Source organism: Mastomys coucha, unplaced genomic scaffold (assembly GCF_008632895.1).
Source record: "Mastomys coucha isolate ucsf_1 unplaced genomic scaffold, UCSF_Mcou_1 pScaffold20, whole genome shotgun sequence".
Classification (NCBI taxonomy): Eukaryota; Metazoa; Chordata; class Mammalia; order Rodentia; family Muridae; genus Mastomys; species Mastomys coucha.
Window position 1 is genome coordinate 76,827,477 of NW_022196903.1, and position 10,474 is coordinate 76,837,950.

The window sequence follows — 10,474 nt, forward strand, 5'->3', positions numbered from 1 at the left end:
AAGAAGAAGAAGAAGAAGAAGAAGAAGAAGAAGAAGAAGAAGAAGAAGAAGAAGAAGAAGACAACGACAAGAGTTTAGTTCCCACCCACATAAGGAGTATCTATAATTCCAACTCCTGGAGGATCCAGCATTTCTAGCCTGAATTCATGTGGAAACCTCCTCACCCCCACAGTAAAAATAGGTCTTAAAAAACACTACTGAGCATGGCAAAGAACTGTTTGTTTTGGGTTTATTTTTATTTGTTTTTGTTTATTTGTTTTGAGACAGGGTTGCTCCGTGTAGCCCTGGCTGTCCTGGAACTCACTCTGTAGACAGAAATTCACAAAGATCACCTCCCTCTTCCTCCTGAGTGCTGGGATTAAAGGTGTGTGCCAGCATTGCCTGGCTCAGAATTTTTTTCTTAATCCATTTTTAAAGAAACTTGGGAAGCCCTAGTTTTTTTCAGGCACTCCTTACACAAGATCATAGCATTTTGACAACCATTCCAAGGCTTAATGATTACACTTAACACAGTTGTAACTTTGTTTCTGCAGCTGTGGATTTCTTCAATCAGATCAACATGTTGTATGGAACCATTACAGAATTCTGCACTGAGGCAAGCTGCCCAGTCATGTCAGCAGGTCCCAGGTGTGTGTCTAGTCTGTTAAACAGGCTAATTTCTTATCAGAATTTTTAGGTGGTCTTAAAACATTTGCTCTTTTTTTCTTTCTGGTACCTATATAATAATGAAAGTAGCTGCACATCCACAAGGAGGTATCTTAAAGATGTCGAGTTAAAAATAGGCTGAGAGCTTCCTATAACTTTTTTTTTAAAGGTTTATTTTATGTATGTGAGTACACTGTTGCTGTCTTCAGATACCAGAAGAGGGCATCAGATCTCATTACAGATGGTAGAGAGCCACTATCTGTAAACTGATTTAAAGTTTACACTGTGGTTGTTGAGAATTGAACTCAGGACTTCTAGAAGAGCAGTCAGTGCTCTTAACCACTGAGCCATCTCTCCAGCCCCCTTCCTATAACTTCTTAAAGTCACATAAAATTTCTGTGGATAGAATGTGAACCTGCTTTGATTACAGGTTGTCCATGATAAGGTTTTAACAACTGTCGTTAACACTTTGTTGTTCTCTGCAGGTATGAGTACCACTGGGCAGATGGCACTAACATTAAAAAGCCAATTAAGTGTTCTGCACCAAAATATATTGACTATTTGATGACTTGGGTTCAGGATCAGCTTGATGACGAAACTCTCTTTCCTTCTAAGATTGGTACGTTAACTGTGGAGCAGCCTTTCTTTGAGAGTGATGACTGAAATCTTTAAATGTTCTATTTTTACTATCAGTTTACGAGAAGGCTACATTCTGCAAAGAACTTGTATCCATGTATTATTCACACTAGTTAATGCTTATTTTTTAATCTTTTCTAGTTTGATTAAATTGGATCATTTTAAAATAAAAAGCATTGTATGTGTGTGGTGTGAGTGTTTAGGATTTGTGTGCCACAGCATATGTGTGCAGGTCAGACAACTTCTTGGACTTGGTCCTTCTACCTTTACATAGGTTTTCATTTGTGTTTCAAGATAGGGTCTCATTATGTAGCCTTGGCTTTCCTGGCATTCACTATTCAGACCAGGCTGGCCGGGAATTCATAGACATCTGTCTGCCTCAGCCTCCCCACTATTGGGAATAAAGGTGTGTGTCATTGTGGCCAGCCTTTACATGAGTTTTGAAGATTTAATTCAGGTCATTTGGCTTTCATGGCAAGCACCAAACCCGTTGAGCCATGCCACTGGCTCTAAACTTTTGTTTAATTTTTAAGTGTCCATTTAAAAATACCGACAAAGGGCCCAGCATGATGGCTCAGTAAGTAGGGGTACTTACTACCAAGCCTAGTGACCTGAGTTGGATCTCTGAGACCTACATAGTGATGGAGGTTGTTCTCTGACCTCCACATGCGCCTTACAGCACATGCATAGGTACACATCTGCTCATGCACACACATTGATGAGATGAAATACTTTTTGTTTCATTTACGTTTTCTGTTCTGTTTATGTCCTTTATCTGTTATAGGTATTTGATCTTTGTCATATAAGCTGTATGTTTTCTTCCCCGGGGTACCTTTGATCTTATTTATGGAGTGTTTTGCAGTATACACTTCTCTTACTTTGCTCATCTCCTTTAAAATGTGGGTTGTTTCATTGTGGCTTTTTGTGGTGCTAGGGATAGAAGCCTGGCCTTGTGGGTGTTAGCTGTGTGTTCTGCCCTGAGGGCCCCAGATTACATTTTGACAGTGAGAAAGTTACTTCTTTTGTGCTTGGGCTTAGACCCAGGGCCCTCACATGGTTGAGCATATGCTCTACCTACCACTAAGTTACACCCCAACTTCTCCATTTCTGTTTAAAAATGTTCTGCTAGGAGAACATTTTTGGTTTGCTACTATTTTTGTTTTTGGTATGGTACTGAAGAGGGAAGTCAGCCTGCCTGCAGTTCCTGGAGCAGCTTCTTAGCAGATTCTTCCTGTGCTCCTCTGTGTAGTCTGAGCAGAGGTGCTTCTGGGAGAACAGATCAGGTGTTTATACTTAGGCTGGAGTTGGGGAACATGGTGGAGCATACCTACAATCCCAATACTCCAGAGGCCGAGATAGGAGGATTGCTGGGAGTTCAAGGGTAGTCTGCTATAGAAAGAGAGAGACCTCATTTCAAAGAAAGAAAAACCCTTAGATTTGACTTGTTAATAACATTCTTCTATTAAACCTTATATTTCCTTTCTCACAGGTAATTTATTATATGTTGATTCCACTTGACTATGTTCTATTAAATTCAGTTTAGCAAGTACTTAGATGAAGCAGTTCACATGTTTACTAAGTTATTTTTATGAGGGAAGATCTCATTTAGCTCAGTTTGACTTTGAATTCCCTGTGTAGCTGAGTATGACCAACACTCCATCTTTCCATCTCTATCTCCTTCTTGCTGAGGTTATAAAATCTTATCACCATGCCCAACAGAATTCTCCTTTTTCCTCAGCCTCTCATTCTACTGTAATAATTCTGAATTCCTTTAATTTCCTCCTCCTCCTCCTCTTCTTCCTCCTCATTAGACTGTTATCAGTGTTGTAATTTTTGCTAGTTGTTGGAGAGAACTCCTCTTCTTTTTCCTCTTCCTTTTAACATATTTCTAAAAGATTTATTTATTATTTTATATGAGTACACTGTAGCTGTCTTCAGACGTGCATAGGATCCCATTTACAGATGACTCTGAGCCACCATGTGGTTGCTGGGAATTGAACTCAGGACTTCTGGAAGAGCAGTCAGTGCTCTTGACCACTGAGCCATCTCTCCAGCCTCCTTAGCATATCTTAAGTCATTAGCAAGATGGGAATTTTAAGAGAAAAGATGTTAAAACCTGTTTTTTTGTTTTGTTTTGTTTTGTTTTGTTTTTTGGTATTTTGTATTAAAATTCTGCTCTGAGAAACCCCTCATAAATTTCAGTGTAAGCCAGGCAGTGGTGGCGCACGCCTTTAATCCCAGCACTTGGGAGGGAGGCAGGCAGATTTCTGAGTTTAAGGCCAGCCTGATCTACAGAGGGAGTTCCAGGACAGCCAGGGCTACACAGAAAAACCCTGTCTTGAAAAACAAAACAAAAAAACAAAAACAAAACAAAACAAAAAAACTTCATTGTAATGTTTGAAAAGTCAGTTTAGCCAAGATTAAGAGTTGGGAATACCATAAAAATATACAAGATGTATTATATCAAGCTTCTAAAGACTGACTAAAAAAAAAAGTAAGATGCACAATAGGAATACTGTTAAAAGCCTCCATTTTCTGAGAGGTGTTTAAAGTTTTTCTGAGGAACTGGTTTTTTTTTTGTTGTTGTTTTGTTTTTTGTTTTGTTTTGTTTTTTTGAGACAGGGTTTCTCTGTATAGTCCTGGCTGTCCTGGTTTTTGAAGCGGACTTTTGTTGGGCCTGGTACTCGCTGTGGAGTTCATAGACTCTCAGATCCACCTGTCTCTGCCTTAAACTAAAGACAAGCACCACTTGCCTGGCAGGCCGATGCTGTCTTGGTTTTTCTTAGTGTTGGTTTATGTAGCTAGCAGTGGCTCGCTGGCATTCTCCTGTCCATAAAGGAGTGGTTCTGTTAGCCAGACTTATCCAGTGTAGCCACTTGCCCTGTGGCTACTGCTTGGAGAGGTCCACACACCTCACAGGTTTTCTCAAGAGGTATTTCTTTTCTCTGAGGAGGAAAGAGTCTCCCTTCTTCTGTTTCAGAAAGGAGTACCCCTTTTTAGGATACAGGAAAATGAAAACTTACTTTCCAGAGTCATGTAGAAGATGAGATTTCTCTACCTACATAGGTGATGGTAAAGACTTGAGTGGTATCTGTTTAGGACACCCCTTTGATAAGGAAAATCTCCATTCCTAAATTTTTTTTTTCTGTTACAAATGACAAAAGTGATGTTTATAATCAAAGTGTGTATTGTTGCACTTGATCTTAGAGAGAAACTCTGATATTAAACAACCAGCATGTTCATTTGAACTGTGATCCAACAGCCTCTATACCTATATTACTGTCATAGAAATCAGTGTGTTGTGTGAAGAATTCTTAGTTTGGGATTTCCCTTGCTTTGTGAATGTGTAAGCTTACTTGCTGCATTCTGATTTGATAAAAGACTGATAGATATGTATTCTATTACAGGTGTCCCATTTCCCAAAAACTTTATGTCTGTGGCAAAGACTATTCTGAAGCGTCTCTTCAGGGTTTATGCCCATATTTACCACCAGCACTTTGACTCTGTGATGCAGCTGCAAGAGGAGGCCCACCTCAACACCTCCTTCAAGCACTTTATTTTCTTTGTTCAGGTAGGTGAGCCATGTTGATCTCTGGGCCTTGGACTTGGACCTTGATAAGAGTGTAAAAACATTGTCTTATTTATAGATGTAGAGTGTGTCAGTTTAAGCTTTGTTCTGTCTCCAGTTTTGTTCTCTTCTCCACACTGTTTCATTGATTCATGAAGCAGCATAGAAAGGCAGTATCTCTGGGATGGAGAGATGGCTCAGCAGTTAAGAACACATACAGTTACTGCTGAGGACCTGGGTTAAGTTTCCAGAACCCACATCAGGAGGTTGGCTCACAATAGGCTGTAAGGGATCCAGCATCCTTGTCTAGTTTCTACAGACACGTGCACACATATAGTTCACATAAACTCATGAAAGCTCGTATATACCTAAAATAGATAACTGAATCTTTAAAAAAAAAAGAAAGGAAGGAAGGAAGGCAGCATCCCACTGGGGACTGGCTGCCTAAGGCTTTCCCTTGGTCATCCAGGTTTGTGGCCTGTTGCCTGTGAGCACTAACAGAATTAAAACTTTAAAAGGTCAAATAAAGGTATTTGCAGAAGAAACTAAGAGTTAACAGAGCGTGATGCCATATCTCTAATCCTAGCTAGACTTTGTTTCAAAAAAACCAGAAAAGAAAGCTGGAGAGACAGGTGGCTGAGCAGTAAAGAGCACTCTTTGCTCTTGCAGAGGACTTGAGTTGATTTTGTAGCACCTGCATTGGGGAGCTCACAACCACCTTAGCTCTAGAAATTCTGATACCTAACTTCTGCTTTCTTCAGATACCCCAATACATGTGGCAAATACTTGGTGCACAAGTGCCCACATACACGGGGTGGGGAGAGAGAGGGAGAAATAGAGAAATTAAACTTTTTTAAAAAGCAGAAAATGAAAAAAATACTTTTTAGTGATTATTGTGTATTATGGCTCTATAATGTAAAAGCTATACTAACTTAAGGTTTTTCTTTTTGCTTCTGAGACTGTGTGCCTTGTGTGTGTACACTTGTGTATGTTCATATGTATATGTATAGAAGTAAAAGTTGACCTCTCATAAGGTAGCTATTATGAAAGGTTTAATATGTAATTTTCAGGTCATTTCTGCATAAACTAATATATTTCATTTTTGTGTTTAGCACAATGAGCTACAGTTCCTCTCATCCCCCACAGTTGGTTAGGAAGGGAGCCTGATGTCCCAGTACTGTAAAAGTCATGAGTCATGTGTTGGTCTTTCTGGGGCCCAGTCATACCTGGTGATCTTGTGGGTCACCAGATACTGTTGACACTATAGAGATTCCTGGATTTTAGGAGCTGTATGTCAGGAAATGGGGAAGAAGACCAGCACATGCCACAACATCACCAATGTTTTAGTGTTTAAATTATATCTATATGTGTATGTATGGTGTATGTGTGTGTTTGTGCATGTGGGTACACATGTAGGGGGAAGCCAGAAGTCAACACTGGGCATCTCCCAACACTAGGCATTTCTGGTTCAGTTAGACTCCTGGCTGGCAAGCTCTAGGGATCCTCCTGTGTCTACCTCCCCAGCACCATGGTCACAGTACTGTGTCTGGCTTTCTTGTGTGACAAGCATTTTATTAACTGAGCCTTCTCTTCAGCCTGTACTTGTTTCTAAAAAGACTAAAAACAGTCATTTTATATATCGTAAAGGTCATTTCTGAAAAATATGTAAGAGTTTGAATTTTGATTCATTATTACATTTTTCTTTTCTTTTTAGGAGTTTAATCTGATCGATAGGCGTGAGTTGGCACCACTTCAGGAATTAATTGAGAAGCTGGGATCTAAAGACAGATAAATGTTTCTTGTAGAACACAGTTACGCTTTTCCTCTATCTACTGCTAGCACTCTCTCATTGCTGTCTGGTATGGACTCAGTGATACTGACTACAAGAAACCAGGACCAAAATATCCATTGTATCTGCAGAGAAAATTGTCCCAAAGGTAGGTTGGCCAGATAGCTTCAAAACAATCCAGCGACATAGCTAAATCAGAGGTGCTATGTGGCCACCCTGTTACTGTTAGCGTGCTTCTTTTTTGACCTCATGACTAACCTGTAGTTTGTTGCTGAGCTCTGTTCAAGAAAATGAGTTTTTTTCCCATGTGACAACATAATGGACATTAAGAATTTTCAGCAGCAACTTACTAGTGAGTTTCTAGACAGATGTCTTAACACAGAGGAGTTTGCTTTGTTTTACAAATCAGGGTGTTCTGTTTCTAAATCCCAACATTTAGAGTTTCTGTTTTACTTTGGATAGCCTTTGGTTCACATTTGTATTCTGATGTTTTATGAGCAAGAGTATATGTTTTTTAGCTAGGCATGATGGTCCATGCATGTTACCTGACACTGTGGAGGCAGAGGTGGGAGGATCTCACATTTGAGGCTGGCTTGGGCTACCTTGTGAAACTGTTGCTAAAAAAAAAGTTTGTTTTGCAAAATCCACAAGGCATAATCACAGGCATATGTGGACTAAAGATTAACCAAAGTTATTTTAAATGACCTTACTTTTTAAACTTGTTTGGGATTGTCTTCTTGTCTGATTAGATGAGGAGAGTGCATGGCTTCTGACGACACCCCGCAGGTTCTCACTTGACTCTTCACGCAGATTAACTTCATATTAGCTTGGGGCCAAGATCAAGAAAACTTGCAAACTCTGTGACACACTTGGGCCTTAAAGCCACTGTTTTCATTGATGTTTCCTTGAGGGACAGTAGAAAAAGTATTCCGAGTACTTGATCATTTCCTAAGTGATTCCATGTTTTTGCAACTTGAAACTTATGTTTCTGTGTAGAATTACACCCACTTCATGGCAGTAAGGACAAAGGTCAAAACCACAGAATAGCTTTCAGGGATGTGTGACAGCAGATCTCCCTGGGCCTGTTAGAGCTAGAGACCCAGCAAAGAGTACATTGATAACAACTTGGCTTCCTTCTGTTATTGTGCACAGGCTGCAGTGAACTCTAGAACTTCTATCCTACTTGTCTTTGTATCAGAACTTGAATTTTTCCTCATCTTGTTGTGATAAAAGACTCTGCTTTTCATGTGGTCCTCAAATCTAGTCAGTTCTGGCTGCTTCCTCAGATGTACATGACATCCCAGGAATTCTGGACACTTGCCCAACAGGCAGAGCTGGAGTTTATCAGCGTTGTGTGTCAGATCTGAGACTTACACAGTACTCATTGGCCTCCTATATGGCTTTATAAAAGTTAGAGTTGATGAGGTTTTTGTTATTTATTTTGATTCCACTAGACTATGCTGGAAAGTATTGCTTAGAAACTCCAGTTTTAATAACTCACTTTCAGTATGTTCTTAAGTATGTTCAGAATTTCAAAGGAACTGTTTTGTCTTTATTTTGGCTGAAATCACATATCACTGTTAGAGGAATTCAAGTTGGGATAATGATTTAGGGAAAAAAGGACAGCTTGGAAACACCTTACAACCCAGGTGTATGCAGAGGTCCAGATGTCAGCTGTTCTGCAAGTGCCATCTGCAGACAGGAAGCAGGCTTCTAGATGATGCCAAGAATGCATCACCTCTCAACCCCAGACTCCATTTACTTTGATTTGCTTTAGTCTCTAAGAAATGAAATTCTCTTTCTCAACCAGGGCCCAGTCATTTTTATGAATTCTGACACTCTTAAGTCAAAGGTTTCTCTTTTCTTTACATGTATTTCAGGGATAGAAATGCTCTCTCCATGACTGAGCTCCAGATGTTTAGATGCTAAGATATGGAGGAGGCAGCTCATTAGTAGAATATAAAGCAAAGCCTTGTTGGTGAAAAAGAGTGTCTCCATTTTTTGTTGTGTCCCCCCCTCCTCTTTTTTCCTTCTGTCTTTTAAGATGAAAACAGTGCTAGACTCCCAGACCAACCTGCCTTAATCAGCAGTGTACACACATTGCGCAGTTGCTCACTCTGAGGCAAGAACATGGGAGGAAGATGTCTTTCTGCCTTTGGCTAGAGGGCCGAATTATAACATCTGAAGAAATCAGTCTGTCCTGAGTTTATCTGCCTACTCTACAGCTCTCCTGCTCCCCTCAGCCGGAGTCAGCTGTCCTGTCTGGTTCTGCTCCCTGGAAGCACTGCAGTGGCTTCCAACTGCCTGGAGAATTCTGCCTTAGCCTGTGCTGCTTAAACTTCAGGACTTTAAAAAACTTGGACAGTGGGGGCTAGAGAGATTGTACATTGTTTAAAGATTAGCTGTTCTTCCAAAGGGCCTGGGTTCAATTCCCAGCACCCATATGGTGGCTCACAAGTGTTCGTAACTCAGTTCCAGTGGATCCAACTCCTTCAAACATGCATGTAGGACAAACACCAATGTACATTAAATTAAAAACAAAAAAGCAAAAAAACCTTGGCCAGTGATAGATTTATAAAAAAAAATAGTCATACCTCCTTGTGGTCCATTTTTTGTGTTAACAGCTACTATACTGTTACTTTGCTGACTGAGTAAAGTGACTTACCAGCAGCCAGTTGGCCAGGGGTTCTTTTATCTGTAGGTTCTTGGCCTGCAGAGCTCTAGTTCACACAACTGCTCACTGGAGAACTGCAGGTTTGCTCTCCATGGCTTGTAGCAAAGGCACAGGCATAGTCCTGGTGGTGAGATTTCCTGTTTGCACTCTTGGCTTCTCTCTGAGCCCCAAGATCATACTAGACATAGCTTCTCAGACATGATGTCATTACCTCAGGCGCATAAACAAATCAGGACCTAAGAGAAGAGTGTAGGTCCAACAAGTATGTCCAGTCATGGTGCCAGGGCTCCTCTGCTCCCTGTGGGAGCCATCCCCAGGAGTATGGAGATCTGATCAATGCCAGCCTGGGCATGAGCTGTGAGTACCTTTAGCAGTCATGTTCTTTCCTCCTGAGGTCAGTGAGAGTTCTGACAAAGAAGGAAACGGTAGTCTTTTGGTCTTCCTGATTTTACATTCAGTTTTGATGCAGGGCTTTGTTGGGCTTTGTAGCACATGTGGCAGCAGTAATTTTACTGAAGCAACTGCATTGAAATTCACATGGGTGTTCAAATTGGAACGTATCAAATAAGTATTCTGTAAAGCCATGCCGGATGGCCAGCATGCTATGGGCTGGTTATAGAACAGCATTCTATGTTGGTCTGCATCAAAAATACTGTGCATAAGGTAGTCTTGGTTACCATCTAAAATAACTTAAAATATTCCTCACATAAAAAAATTTATGTTGTATTTTTAAAGCATTTAGGGCTTTATCTATTTTTCTAAGTCGTTAACTGTACTTTTTAAAAAAGTATTTTGTATCTACTTTTGTAACTCCATCAGAATAAACTATATTGAAAGCAAAAATGGCTTTAAAGTGTGTTAACATGCTTTGTTTAAATGTGGAGATGAGATCTGTGTAGGTTCTGTAGATTTTGATTACATTTTAAATTTGGAGGGTTGTCTTTGCATACCATTTATTATCTACTTTCTTAAAGCTTAGGAAGAAGTTCCTAAATGAAACCAAATATAAAACCAGAGACTATTCCAAAGAACAAATCCCTCTTAGTGAGAACAAACCCCGACAGTCTCAATCCTGGCACACTTATGGGACTCCAGATCTTACAATTCTTGGGAACAGACAAGAGACTGGAATCACTAATTTTCTTACCTGGAAGTCAAGTAC

At 40.1% G+C, this 10,474-nt stretch overlaps 1 protein-coding gene across 2 annotated transcripts in view; it reads left to right on the top strand.

Moving 5' to 3' along the window:
* Positions 1-10,155, top strand: part of Mob1a (MOB kinase activator 1A) — a 16,896-nt gene extending 6,741 nt beyond the window's left edge. For both annotated transcript variants that reach the window (XM_031382297.1, XM_031382298.1), the window contains exons 3-6: positions 534-627; positions 1,131-1,264; positions 4,689-4,852; positions 6,564-10,155. In XM_031382297.1, the coding sequence (XP_031238157.1) occupies positions 534-627; positions 1,131-1,264; positions 4,689-4,852; positions 6,564-6,641 (470 nt within the window). In that variant the 3' untranslated portion in view covers positions 6,642-10,155. The remainder of the gene's footprint in view (positions 1-533; positions 628-1,130; positions 1,265-4,688; positions 4,853-6,563) is intronic.
* The last annotated feature ends 319 nt before the right edge of the window (positions 10,156-10,474 follow it).